The sequence below is a fragment of the Fukomys damarensis genome, unplaced genomic scaffold (assembly GCF_012274545.1).
Source record: "Fukomys damarensis isolate Sample0158 unplaced genomic scaffold, DMR_v1.0_HiC HiC_scaffold_25, whole genome shotgun sequence".
NCBI classification, from domain to species: Eukaryota; Metazoa; Chordata; class Mammalia; order Rodentia; family Bathyergidae; genus Fukomys; species Fukomys damarensis.
Window position 1 is genome coordinate 18,409,032 of NW_022900937.1, and position 14,982 is coordinate 18,424,013.

At 39.2% G+C, this 14,982-nt stretch overlaps 1 protein-coding gene across 1 annotated transcript in view; it reads right to left on the reverse strand.

The window, feature by feature from the left end:
• Aagab (alpha and gamma adaptin binding protein) overlaps positions 1-14,982 on the reverse strand; it is a 42,821-nt gene that overhangs the window by 20,895 nt on the left and 6,944 nt on the right. The window contains exons 3-6 of the mRNA XM_019210528.1: positions 10,109-10,296; positions 9,882-9,978; positions 9,352-9,441; positions 5,923-6,006 (exon numbers count right to left, since the gene is read on the reverse strand). Coding sequence (XP_019066073.1) covers positions 5,923-6,006; positions 9,352-9,441; positions 9,882-9,978; positions 10,109-10,296 — 459 coding nt within the window. The remainder of the gene's footprint in view (positions 1-5,922; positions 6,007-9,351; positions 9,442-9,881; positions 9,979-10,108; positions 10,297-14,982) is intronic.

The following is a 14,982-nucleotide window of genomic DNA, read 5'->3' on the forward strand; positions in this document are numbered from 1 at the left end:
TTTTTTTTTTTTTGTTTTTTGTTTTTTGAGATAGGGTCTCATTATGTAGTTGAGGCTGACCTGGAACTCACTATGTAGCCCAGGCTGGTCTCGAATTGACAGCGATCCTCCTGCCTCAGCCTCCCAAGTGCTGGGATTACAGGCAGGTGCCACCATGCCTGGCTCTAAAAATCACCTTTTTTATAGTGGTTTATGTTTATAAAATTGTGCAATGAACATCACCATCTGATTCCAGGACATTTTCATCATCCAATTAAAAGAATCCTATATCCTTAGCAAACTCTCCAACCACTGAATTTTCTATCTCTGCGGATTCAACCATTCCGCACAGTGCATATCTATGCAAGCACACACTACATGGTCTTGTGTGCTTTGAGGCTTGTCTACACTGTAGCATATGTCTGCGTTTTGTTCCTTTTATAGTTGAGTAATGCTCCATTGTATGTTTCCTTTTTTTGGCTGTTATGAATACTCAGGAATATTATCAGCATTTGTTCACAATTTTTGCAAGGATATGTTTTCACTTCTACTGGCTACAGCCAAGAGTAGAACTGCTTAATCATAGGGTAATTTTATGCTTAACTTTCTGAGCAACTATTACTTCTCCAAAATGGCTGTAGTACTGTGTACTTTCCCATCAGTGGTGTACAAATGTTCTAATTTCTCTCCCCTCTCATCATCACTATTACTACCACACTGATCCTAGCTGTCCTAGTAGGTGTAGTGTTATCTCATCACGGATGTGCTCTGCTTCCCTTGAAGACTGACAATGTTACGTATATTCTCACGTGATTAGTGGTCATTTTTGTATCTGCTTTGGAGAAATGTCTATTCAAATTATTTGTAAATCTCCCCCATGGTACTGGGGATCAAACTCAGGATCTTCTACTTGCGAGGCAGGCGTGGCACCACTGAGCTAAATCCCTGGCCCTGCGATGTCTTATTATTGAGCTATCAAGAGCTCTTTACATATTCCAGATACTACATCCTTACCACTGAGCATCCCTAATCTGGAAATCGAAAACTTTAAGCGTTCACACTCCAAAACTTTTTGAATGCTAGCAGATGCCACAAGGGCAAACCCCACCTGATCTCCTGGGTCAGGTTGCAGTCACAACAGAGGTGGCACCACAAATGCCAAATAAAATGACCTTCAGGATATGTGTACAAGATATTTATGAAACAAATGACTTTCACATTTAGACTTGGGCTCCATGCCTGAAATATTTCATTACATACATGCAAATATTGGGAACCACCCCCTCATTCAAAATCTGAACTACCTCTGGTCCTAAGCATGTCAGATAAGGGACATTCAATTTGGGTTATGTTTTACAAATATTTTCTCCTATTCTGAGAGTTACTGTTCACTGGTTTGGATGTGGTGTCAGTGTGCTCCCCAAAGGTTCATGTGCTGGGAGCCTGGTCCCCAGTGTGGCTGTCTGAGGGAGTGGGATCTTGAAGAGGGGGAGCCCAGAGGAAAGCAATCACCTTAAATTCACAACTGGGTTAATGGCGTCTTGCAGAAGTGGATCAGAGTTTATGGGACTGGGTTAGTTCCCTCAAAAGTGGGCTGTTCAAAAAATTAAGCTTTCTCTTTTGCTTGCTATTTTGCCATATGTATGTATATATGACTGACTGTCTCTCTCTCTCTCTCAGACACACAGAGACACACACTCCTGCCATTACACCGTCCACCGTGCTGTGATGTAGCCAGAAGGCGGTAGGAGGACCGAAAAGCGCTAAATCTTAACTTTCAGCCCTAAAATGGTGAACTAAGTAAAACTCTTCTCTGTATAAAGTAAGTAGCTCCAGGTATTTTGCTATACCAACACAAAACTGGTAACACTGTCCTTTAAGGTTGAAAGTTTTAAATTTTAATGAAGTCTAACCTATCTGTTCTTTGTTGCTTGTGTAGTATTGTCTAAGGGTGAGATTTTTTAAAGGCAAAAGATTATGAAAATGTGGACAGGTAAGTTGTCCAAGCTCAAAGGAACTAGGCTGGCCATTATTTACTTAACCCCAAATTCCCATTTAGGTGGCACATCCACTTTACCTGGCTGAAGGCCAGTGAGGAAGCTACCCACCTAAGTTTTTAATTAACTAATTTTTGGATAGTTATTTGACCTCTGAATGTTAAGTGTTCAAGAAGCTGCAAAGAAACCAATCTCTAGTAAGATCTGTATATTTTCAGTGCTATATGTCATATCATCTAAATTTTCATAGTCCTTCCTAGAATTGAACTTTTTTTTTTAAGCATTTAAGATGGAATTTAAAACTAACATTTTCCTCAACTGTGTAAAGATGAAGACTGGCACGGCAAGGCCTCAGTGTTCCATAACTTCTCAATAAATACTAAATAGTGAATCGGGATTATGTAATTTTCCAATTATTTCCCAAAGAGTTGTAATTCTATTATTAATTTTGCTACCGAAAAAAAGCCCTTAATGCCCTGACAAAGTTATCCAATACTTCTGACTACTTTTATTATGTAAACCTACGTTTTGATTAAAAAAATTTTTTTGGTTTCAAACACTTTTTGAGTCATGATGATGACTGCACAGCAAATACTAACGTTCTGCACATGTGTGCACCACTGATGGGAATGTACACAGTACTACAGCCATTTTGGAGAAGTAATAGTTGCTCAGAAAGTTAAGCATAACACAAAAAAGGTTAAAATAGTAAATTTTATGTTTGCACGTTTAACCACAATTGTAAAAAGAGACAAAGGAGAAGACAAGACAAACCAATCTGAGTATCTGCTGGCAGGTAACCTTGGGACATTCAGGAAAACCTGCCGAGGAAGGCACAGTGCACTGGGCACTCAGCACACACCAGAGAAGCACAGGAGGACAATGGGGCTCTCCAGAGTGGTCTCTAAAGACAATGCGAGGCTCCCCAAGGGTTCCCGCCATACTTCCCCTGACTGGGTGGTCTCCAAACGCAATCGAATTTCAGTATTACAATAGGGTTCTTCCTAGACAGCCTTTTATTCGTACCACATAGGCCAGGGTCCTCTTAAACATGGATTTAAGGTATGTCAACATTTTGGTAGATGACGGTGGTGGTGTTATTTGCTGTGTGCTGTGTGTTATTCGCTGTGTGCAGGACACTGCATATATTGTTTTGCTTTATGCTAACAACATGTCTCAGTACTAAAATGAGAAAAGAAGAAAGCAAACTCACAAATTACCTCTTTGCAGTTTTAAAAGAATATTGCTTTTATGTCTGTTACGGTTCAGATTTGAAATGTCTCCCGAAGTCCCACGCGCTCAGAGGTGGGCTTTCGGAAGATGACTACATTATGGAGATGCTGTATTCATCAGCAGATGAATCCACTATTGAGTTCACAGCTGAGTATCTGTCAAAGGTGCTTCGCTAGAGGGAGGTGGGTCACAGGCGGTGTGGCCTGGATCTTTCCTTCCTCTCTGTTCTACCGTGGGTTGAGCAGCTTTTTTTCCACCGGACTCTTCTACCATGAAGCCAGCCAGCCAGAGACTGGTCTCTCTGAAATGGTGAGCCAAATAAATCTCTCCTCCTCTAAGTCATGCCAGGTATTTTGTTTATGAAAAAATATTATGAAAAAGACGACTAATGCACTGTCTAAAACAAGTAGAATAACATTTTAAGAAAATACTTTTGTTCATACTTTCAAAGTAATAAAGCATGTTCAGTGAAGTTTGTAAATTTACAGAAATCTAGGATTCCCAAGGATACCAAAATCTACAGGTGCTCAAGTGCCTTATATAAAACAGCACAGTATTTGCTTACAATATATGCATATTCCGTATACTTTATCTCTAGATTACTTATAATGACTAATACAATGTAAATGCTATACAGAGTTCTTATACTTTTTTTTTTTTTTTTTTTTTTTTTTTTTTTTTTTTGGTTTTTTGAGACAGGGTCTCACTATGTAGTTGAGACTGACCTGGAACTCACTACGTAGCCCAGGCTGGTCTTGAACTCACAGCGATCCTCCTGCCTCAGCCTCCCAAGTGCTGGGATTACAGGCATGCACCACCACACCCGGCTTATACTATCCTGATTAGAGAACATAAAGAAATAACTATACATGTTTAATATTGACATTTTTCTAAATATTTTCACCCTAAGAGTGGTTGAATCCAAGGATGCAGACCCCACAAATAGAGGACTGTCTAGCCATAAGTGCAAATTACAATGTATCACTTCTTTAATGTCTAAATTTAGGAGGTCAGATTTTTCAAAAACTTATTGAAGCCACATAAACTTTTCTATAACTTCTTCTATAAATGTAATAAGCACCACTGAATATAATTTCATCCTAAATTGATCCAGCTTATGTACCGTATCTTAAACTTACTCTTACAGTACAGATAGTCTAGAACAATGCCTCACTACGGTAAATGCTCAGCTGCATGAAGAGATGAATGAATGAAAAGGACCGAGTCATAATCTGAGTCGGTTTTGGAAATGGGGGGATGACATCATAGGCTAAAATTTCCTTATTCCTAGATCACAGCATTATTTTATTATGGCAATGAAATAAAATCTATTATCTTTTCAATTCAATGCTACAGACACACCAGATTCTCCTCCCCAGGGTGGAAGAGGAAGGGGCGGGGAATAACTTATTACACCAAAAGCAGCTCATCTAACTACAAGAGGGTTAGATCAGACGGCAGACAAGCCGAAGGGTACTGATCTCACTTAACACTCAGTGCCTACCAAAAATTGAGATGAAATGTTCTACTTGCATAAGACCTATCATTCACTTGACCTTTATCTCAGAGACGATGGAGGAGGCTCACTATAAAATATGATTTTTCTCATTCCTTTCAGTAGCATTCAGTTCATACTGCATACTTGCTGTGACAGCCAAGTGCTTACAAGAGAGAAATACTACACAGGCAGCAATTCCTCGGGACTATGCTGAGATTGCACTACATTTCCCCCAGAGTTCCTATGCTACAGTTCTAACCTCTCATACCTCAGAATGTCACCTTATCTGGAGACAGAATCATTGCAGACGTAATTAGTTAAAATGGGGCCACCCTCCAATAGGATAGAACCCTAATTCAAGGTAATTTTTGGCCTTATAAAAATGGAAATCTGGACACAGACATATGAGGAGAAATGCTATGGGAAGGCCCGAGTCATGCTTCCATAAGACAAGGAATGACAAATTTAGAAGAAAGACTGGGAACAGATCCTTCCCAGCTCCCTCAGTGTGAGCATGGCCTGCTGACTCCTCAATTTCAGGCTTTTAACATCCTGACATCTAGAACCATAAGGCCATAGAGTCCTGCAGTTCTAGGTCACCTAGTTTGTGACACTTTGTTACTGTAACTCTAGCAAACTAACGAAAACCCTAACAGCCCATACAGGGCAGCTTGCCACCCCCAACCCAGTACATTCGACTGAGCCTTCCACCCATAGCTGTGGCCAGCACATGAGCCCAGGCCCCCACACCTCACCCTTGAGCTGCTGCAGCAGCTCAGGTCTCCCTGACGGCAGACTTGACTTCCACCTCCTTTGATTGCCAAACCTTGTGCACTCCACCAAGCATTAACTTTTCAGACGCCAACTTTGTCTCCAAGGTTCCAGCGACTCACCATTTCCTTTAGGAAAAAGCTCAATTCCTCCTGTCTACCTTTCAGGCCTCTAAGAGAGCTGCATATGCTTGGTGAGATTCACTACCTGTTATTCTTGATGCCACACCCTCCTCCCCTGCTCGTCACTGTCCCTTTTACGAACCCTACAAAGAACACATCCTAAAATCCCAAGAAATACTACTTAGGGCTCTTCCTTCGACTGAAGGCTTGAGAGCTGGAACAAACCTACAGATTTAATACAATCCTAATGGGTCCACAGATACTCAAATAATTTAAAACAACCACAAACGGGGAAAAGTACTTTGAGACTCAAGTTATTTACCATTCTTCATCACTACGTTGGACCAGACGTTGGCATTCAAGGCTTGTACAATTCGCTTTACTCCTGTAGATTCAGGGAAGTCATCTAATCAGTGGAAAAAATATACATATTAATATACACTCACACATATCTACAATACACATCCCCACACTTACATACACACGTGTGTGCATGCACACGCACCCCTAAAGCCACACTGTCAAATTACCATGGTTTAATTATCTTATTAGTTGTTACTTCACACTATAATTTGTGTACTAAGGAAAAAAAAACAGAGCAATACAGAGCTCAGAGATCCTGATAGAAATATTCTGCAAACTGAAATGATTAAATAAACACAATATATAAAAGAGATATATAATAAAGTCATTCCATTGCCTCAGAATGAGTGGAATCCACTCATTCTCCTGAAAATGTAAATTTCCATTAATTACACAATCGTGGCCTAGTACCAAAGACACTAGTCTTGGTTATTTTCAGAGAGATCATTTTCTAAAGGCAGCACAGAACTTTAAGTACATGATAACACACTGTGAATGCTCCGTCTTCCACTGGAAACCACTGGATAACTACTGTCTCTTTTGAAGTATTTAGAGACGAGTCCCTTAATCAGAGAAAGAGTTTAAGCATGAACGCCTGATCATACTCAAAATAAAAGGGCCATAATCCCCAGTAGCATAGCAATAACACAATGAAATTCTTAGCTAAAAGTCAGGTATCGCTATGTACAAAGCAAACAGTTCCTTTGGATATTGAGGACTATGGCAGAGATCATGTGCATGCGGACAGAAGGGAAAAGAGTTTGCAGAGCACATTCCCCACAGAACCTGTCGCTAGTGCCCTAGCCCTGGGAGGCTTAACATGAAGAGCCCAGAAGCAGAAGTCAGAAGATCTGACTTGAACCCAGGCCTGTAACTTAGCTTATATGACTAAGGACAAATCATTGACACTATCCCCAAAGAAAGGCACAGCAGGAACTACTCCTTGCACACCTTTCCTGGAGGAAAGGCCCCTGGGACTGATGATGCACTGATACAACTTTTGCCCTAGGCCAGAAAACCTACAGGGCTTGAACTGTGTCTTCTTACTCGGTCCCTTATGCTCTACTGCCTAGTAGGTGCCCGGAGACGGCAGGCACTCAGCAACCGTTTCATGGGCCGACAAATCATGTGAAGAATACCAACCTAACAACAGCATGAGATTAAACTGAAAGGAACTACAAAGGCAAGCTTATTGCCATCGGTGTTTGGGCAAATATGTTAAGACTCTACTGCCGTAGGTGCCCGGAGACGGCAGGCACTCAGCAACCGTTTCATGGGCCGACAAATCATGTGAAGAATACCAACCTAACAACAGCATGAGATTAAACTGAAAGGAACTACAAAGGCAAGCTTATTGCCATCGGTGTTTGGGCAAATATGTTAAGAGGCATATTTTTCTTAACTATTAATGACTAATACCTTAGGTGTTATATCCAGGAAATGAAAAACTGGTTCTGAAATGAAGAGTTAGAACCAATAAGAAGAAATTTAATACAAACAAGCATAAATCTTAAGTGGGTGTTTGAATATAAATGCAAATAAAAGGTAAAGCAATAAATATGAGTTGGAAACAGTTTGTATTAAAAAATTCTAGGAAAGTTTTTGTTCCCTTGCCTAAAGATGATATATTTAAAAAATTATTTTAAAATTAATTTAATTAATATGAGAACATTGTTCACAGTAAGAAAAAGAAGAAGAATGGTATAAAGGAGAAGAAATTCCCAATGCTAACAGTCAAATTCTGACTCCTAAGGATAACAGGAAGCAAACTCTGGTGCCAGAAATAAACAATTCCATACATTGTCCAAGTTAGGCATAGGTTTTAGGGGACCTTTAAAAAAACAGAAGGGGAAACTTACTTGCTAATTTTCAATATTCTTAAAAATGCACAGGAATAAAAATTGGATATACTTCATTTTTGTTCCTCTCTGGCATGATTTTATTATCAAAGGTAACAGCGTTTTGGAAAAAGTCTAAACCAAAATATAGGAATAGATTTCTTAGTTTTTTCTTTTTTAGAAGGTTGCATGAAATGGCTGATCACCTCTGATGTACACGCTTTCACTCATATTGGCTGCCCGTGCCTAAAATGAGATTTGGAAAACTGGCATCTTATCACTGCTACCTCCTCAAGGGTCTGCTAGCTACAGGTCCAGTGCCTTTGCACTGCCTTCAGAGTAGCTGACATGGAAGAGTTCACAGTACATACAAACCATTCTCTGCATTTCTAAACCAAAATACAGTGATACCTCGGTATTCTCCATGAAGTGGTTCCAGAAGGCACCAAACAAAATGATTTGGCTGGAATGGCAGTAAGGAACAAGGGAATAGACTCTACAAGTTCTAACTTGTGTATTGAGTTCTAAACCAGTGAATACCGGGCTAAAATTTTTGTAGCAAAATGTGCCGAGTACCGAATTTGACATGTTTCAAAGCAGTCCAGTTCTAAAATCTCTCCTGTCTTTGACATACCACAGCACCAGTATTGCTTCTTGATACTATGACATTCCATTTGATGACTCAATTCTTTATATCCACTTTTTTTTTTTTTAATATCCACTCAATTCTTTATATCCACTTTTTTTCTGGCCTAGGGCAAAAGTTGTATCAGTGCATCATCAGTCCCAGGGCCCTTTCCTCCAGGAAAGGTGTGCAAGGAGTAGTTCCTGTTGTGCCTTTCTTTGGGGATAGTGTCAGTGATTTGTCCTTAGTCATATAAGCTAAGTTACAGGCCTGGGTTCAAGTCAGATCTTCTGGCTTCTGCCACTTTTTTAATATCAGATAAAAGGTTTTGGTGGGCCAAAATCTATCTTTGGCAGATCCCATAGAGGTATACTTTAAAGAAAAGAATCTGGGAGTCAAAACATTTTTTTACATTAAAAATAATAAAAGAAAGAAACACAAGGTCCAGGTGGTAGCATAAGGCAGGTAATAAACAGCTATGTATGGAGAGAAGGACACTCTGAGTTTACTGTTGATTTCAAGTGTTCTGAACACAAATAGTTCTGACCTGGCCCCTACAGTTCTATAGTTTATTATAAATGCAAAGAAGGAACAGAACTTCTACCTATAAATGTAAGTCTACCTTCCTTGTTTGGCAAAAGGGGAAGGATAAGGGATCAGAGAAATGACAACCATTTTAGATAGAAATTCTGTACTGTCATCCACTGAAAAAAAATTTCCAGTCCTAAAATGGATGGTAAAACCAAAGAAATGGACCATTACATTATTGGTAAGACCACAGCAGTGGATTTTGCACAAATCTTTTCCAAACAGCTGGGAGAAGGGGGCAGTGTTTCTTCAATTTCCCTTTGTTCCTCTCCGGAATTCAAAGTCTTTTGTATCTTAATGCAAATGCCATCTTTTCTACCAAGCCATGTACACTCACCGTCTTCCTCAGGCAACTCCTCTGGACTAAGCTCCACCAATTCAAAGCCGTGTTTGATGCACCATTCTTGAGCTTTTTGTCTGCTTACTCCTAAAATATGCAAAACAATCTTTATAAGTAGAAATAAAATATGACTATCCTGTGATACTCTCCACAAATCTCAATGCTTTTCCTTAATGTCAATGTTACTCTAAAGACATCTAGAATATAGTAACAAATAAGACTTTTCAGCTCCAAAGTATCCGTTCTTTTTTTTTTTTTTTTTTTTTTTTATTTTAATTCGGTACCAGGGACCGAACGTGGACCTTGTGCTTGCAAGGTAGGCGGCGGAACCACTGAGCTAAATCCCCAGCCCCAAAGTATCCATTCTTAAGAACAATGTCAATATGGTAAGATTCCAAAAATAGCTAAAAATATGTGTAAAGTGACAAAGTTACATGAGATATGCAGTTCTAAGAAAACAAATGCACTCTGTCTATTACAAATGGCTAATGCGTGTCCCAGTGACATCCCATCCCCAGGGCCTTTACCGTCTTCACACACTCTGTCACAGACCAAGATCATCACCTCTGGTACCCATGCTTCTGCCAGGGGGAGCCACGAGGAGACGCTGTCAAGGCCTGATTTCTACAGGGAGAAAACAAACATAAACAAAAACAGAAAAGGAGATATTAAGAAAACTCACACAAGATAGAGAGGAAAAAAGAAAGCATATGATCATCTCTTATTCAAGGCTCCATGGAAAACAAAGTCTTACTTGTGAGCTGTCAAAGTAAACCACAAATGCCTGGACAGACTCTGCAATTTCCGGGGTGACAAGGAACTTGTTTGGCACCACACATAGATTAATATCTGCTGAGTAGTATTTATTATCAATGGTCCAGGGGTAGAATCTCACCGCGTCACTGGAAGTTGCTTCCACAAGATCTTCTGTTCCAAGGATATCTAAATAAATGACACAACATTACCAAGGGAAGGGCAAAACCTATACCGTGGCCGATTTTCTCAATATAATACCAGATTAATCTGGTACCCTGGCTGCTTTCATTTATGCAAGGATTCCAAAGGGCCCTACATTTATTAGGGTATTTTCTTCTATGATCATTTGATTAAAAAATAATGATATGATTTAAGACACTGGCATTTTTTTCCCCTTTAAAAACACAAAAACTGTCTAGGTTAGACAGGAGATAAAAATGGTCATGTGATTATTCAGAAAAGACTGAGTAGAGGGCTGGGCTGTAGCTCAGTGGTGCCAGGTGCAAGTTCCTGAGTTGGATTCCCAGTACCAAAAAGAAAAAGGAAAGACTGGGGCCAGGGATTTAGCTCAGTGGTTCCCGGGCCTGCCCTGCAAGCACAAGGTCCCAAGTCTGATCCCTGGTAACATTAAAAAAAAGACTGAGTAGAAGAGAAACAATGGTAGGTGCATTCATTCTTTTGCTTAAGTACTTCATGGGAGATGGTGGATTACAAGAATCTGCAAGAATTTCTATTTTGTACTTATTTCATGCTAAAAGATAGGATTAAGGCAAAACCATTAATAAAACAGAAGAGCTACATACATTCCCCAGGCTAAGTGCTTAGACATTAATTCAATTAATGAAACAAAATAGATACTGACAAATTACCTCAGTTCCATCTATATTCAGACTTGTTTCGTCTTTGAAAGCCAACCCAAATTCCTGCTTGACTAAGACAGTGCTGGCAAATAAATGTTAAATGTATAAAGCCAAGCAAATTAAATGTTTTAGATTATAGCTAAAGCCTTCAGAAACCCATATGCAGCATGGGGATAACAGGAAACCTTCATAGTAGCAGACACATCAGCAATTTGAAAAGATGTGCCTGCCCATGAGGCCACCAAAGTGTTCTGTTCCCTTGTGTTATACAAGGTTTAGGACTGGAACACACAGCAGACATTGTTCTACTCAGACTCCTACCTAGACCCTCCATTTAATATAGATGTGTAAAATGAGCTTAGAGGAGTGAAATGATCCGTCATTACTGCAGTCATAAGAATACTGAAAAATGGTCAAAACTGCCTTTCCAGTGCATTCAAGACAAATGTAAAGTAAACCTCAAATTCATAATTCGTAGTATACTGAAAACTAGAGGTTGAATTTTAAATTCCAAAACTAAGATTATATGGTACATTTGGAAAGCTGCCATCATTTCTGCTTGATAAAGATATGGTGAAATTATTTAGTCTGGAAGATTGCTAAGAATAATGCAGGTGTCACACACAAAGTCTGAATGTGTGCATACATTTCTAAAATATGAAAAAATGAAATATCCCCTTTTAACAAAAAATAGCCAGGTGTGGTGGTGCATGCCTGTAATCCCAGCACTCGGGAGGCTGAGGCAGGAGGATCGCTGTGAGTTCGAGACCAGCCTGGGCTACATAGTGAGTTCCAGGTCAGTCTCAACTACATAGTGAGACCCTGCCTCAAAAATAAATAAATAAATAAATAAATAAATAAATTTAAGATTCTGTATTTGATACAAAGGTCATGCTGTGAAATGAATGTTTCCAAACATTTTACCAAAACCAAAATTGTTACTCTTAAATGAACAAGTCTGTGCCCACATTTGAAACTCTGATCCCTTATCTTCTTCAAGAAATTAGAAGTTCTTTCTGCTTAGTTTCTACCCAAAGTCATAGTTTTTTATTTAATGTTAATCAATTCCACAGCAACCAGCAAGTGTTCCTCGTGGAGCACTACAAGGAATTCAGGGGGGAATTCAGTAGGAAGAACAACTGAGTTATTAAAATCAAAGGTTCTATTTTCATGAAAACGTGTCACACACAAAAAACCCAACTCCCAGATCAAAGTCTGCCTTACACCGCAGGCTACCTTCCAACCAGAAGCAGGGCACACCCCACACACCAACACATACCACCCCTTGGCAGATGGGAAAAGTTAAACTAAACCAAGAAGAGTGAATGTATGAATATATATGAACCAGCTTTTTCCCAAACGGTGGGAAGAGCCCCCGTATGAAATCAGTCTTCATTTGTTAGTAGCTTTTTTAAATGATGAATTCACTACTTTTTAAAATGGGGGAAACAATGAACATCAAATTCACTTATTATTACAAGGCAAAGTACAAAGGCCAAGGGACTAATATTCCTACTGTGGCCATAAAAAGTTCTTATTATTTCCTAAATAGGCTGTATAGGTAAAAATTGCAATCAAATTTGGGTTATCCTTTTTTTTTCAAATTAGCGTCTTCAACTAATGTGAAAAATGAAATCAATTAACACAGCATATACCTTACTACAATTTTGAAGATTTGAATCTATTAAGCATGGTTCATTTTATGCACATTTAGAATAAAAGGAAACAATGTCACTCAGTGCTCTTAAAATGTCACTTTTGGGCCAAGGATTTAGCTCAGTGGTGCTGCCAACCTGCCTCAAAAGTGCAAGGTTCTGAGTTTGATCCCTGGTACAAAAAAAGAGTCACTTTTATATAATCTTTGATTTTTACATGATTAAGATATGTACTAAATACATAAAGCTGCTTTATACATACATATATTACATAAACACACAGCAGAATACTATTCAACCATAAAAAGGAATAGAAGTCTGTCAATTGTAACAATGCAGATGAACGGGGGCCGCATTATGTTAAAATTAAGTCAAGACAGGCATAAAAAGACAAGAATTATGTGATCTCATTCATGGGTGTAATCTACAAAACATGATCTTACAGAAGTTGGGGGTAGAATGGCGGTCGCTGGAAGCTGGGGTGCTGAAGTGGGGGAGGGAGATGTGGGCTGGTAGTTACAGGTAGATAGAAGGGAAAATAAAGGGCTGCCTGGGGCTAGGAGCGGGGAGAACAGGAGGACCAAGGCTGCCTATGGTTAAAGTTCTCAGAATTGAACGGAGTCACTGCTCCTACACATTAATGGGTAAACTGAATTGTATTTCAAAAAAATTGCTTTTAAAAATGAATAAATAAAAGCAAAAAGAAATAAACCAAAAAGGGAAAAAAAGCAGCTATTTCTTCTTTTTCTAAACCCAGATGGGAATAGAACCAAGGAGTTAGGAAAATGAAATTCACATTTTAGTAGCTGGATATGTTTTGTTTTGTTTTATTCTCTGTGCTGCCTAAAACAAGTTGATAGCTCAATTCACTTATCTGGTTTTTTTCGTTTTTAACATTTTATGTCTAATCAGATACTTTCAGTGAGGATGCATATGGTCTTTATTATCACATCTGTGCTGTATTAGTACCAGGGAGAGAAGAGTGAAGACCGGCTTGTTCCAGTTCTTAGCATCAATATCTTAATGTAGAATTTAATTGTAAAAATGTAAATGCCTATGCTAAAATTAGCTTTCCTCCTTCATCTTTTCTATTTGGCTTCAAATGCTTAACAAGTTTATTCTTCATCAAATTAAAACAAAATCACCAAATGCTGGTGCAAATGGCTGAGAGTTTCGAGATGAGGGAGAAAAACTCACTCATTTCACAGATAAGAAAACCAATGGCCAGAAAAAAAATTAAGTCACTTGTAAAAGGAGCAGAGCCTAGAGCCAAATCAGGTCACAACATCTTTGTTATTTTACTACGATGCTCTACCAGAAGCCTCTGAACTAGATCACACGCAAGGGTCTGACAGTCACAAGCCCAAGTCAACCCGGGGTCTACAGTATCCTCTGCCCTTTTTAGGAACATAAAAAACAACAGTCAGAACTAGGGTGCCATTATACACAAACCTGCAGGACAAATAACCCATAAGAAAACTGTTCAAGTGAGTCATACGAATTTTTAGAGTTTTTTTCTTATTGGTGTTTATTGTCAGATAAGACTCAGAAAAGCCTGCAGTGGTCTATCTCTGCTCTTCTCTAGACTGAATGTTGATGTCATCAACTCTAACAGGTACAGATTCCAAAGCAGCTTTGCCCTCCTCCCGGTCAGTGTCAGCCCGTCTCACTCCTGGAGCTGGCAGCCACCTGGTGGAGCTGTAATACATATTTTTTTAAGAGACAAACACGAGGTGATTAATTGCCAGGTCTGTTACTACACACTTGGTTTCACAGCATAAAATAGTTAATTTGTAGTGCTTTTACACAGGTGTTACAATGCTGATCCAGTTCCAATAACACACCTACACCTTTCCCTGGCTTCAAGTCATAGTATAGCACCCCCTGCAAAGAAAGGAACAAAAACCACTTACCCCACTAGAGAACCTGTTCTTATGTGGACATCAATTCTATTTAATTTTTCACTTCCTTGGTGAATTCATTTCCCATGTCACCCCACAGGGAAGTTATTGAAGAGATCTGAATTCAAAATAGCATTTTCAGTTTAGTGGCCCAACACCTCCCTCCTCCTCCTGGCCAGCCTGCATTGCGGTCTATCCTCTCAGAGGTGTTGATTTGTAACCAAATGAAAGAAAAGAGGCAGCTTTCTAGGGTTCAGAATCAACACGGTAATCATTTTTCTTATCATTAGGAAGCAGACTGAAATTCAAGGTGTGTTCTCCAAACACCACAAATATCCACCCTTAGATACAAACACCCCCAAATCTCCACTTCTTATATGGTATGTATCCATCCCCCTTTACCTGCCCACCTCAGCCAAAAAAAAAAAAAAAAAAAAAAAAAAAAAAAAAAAAAAA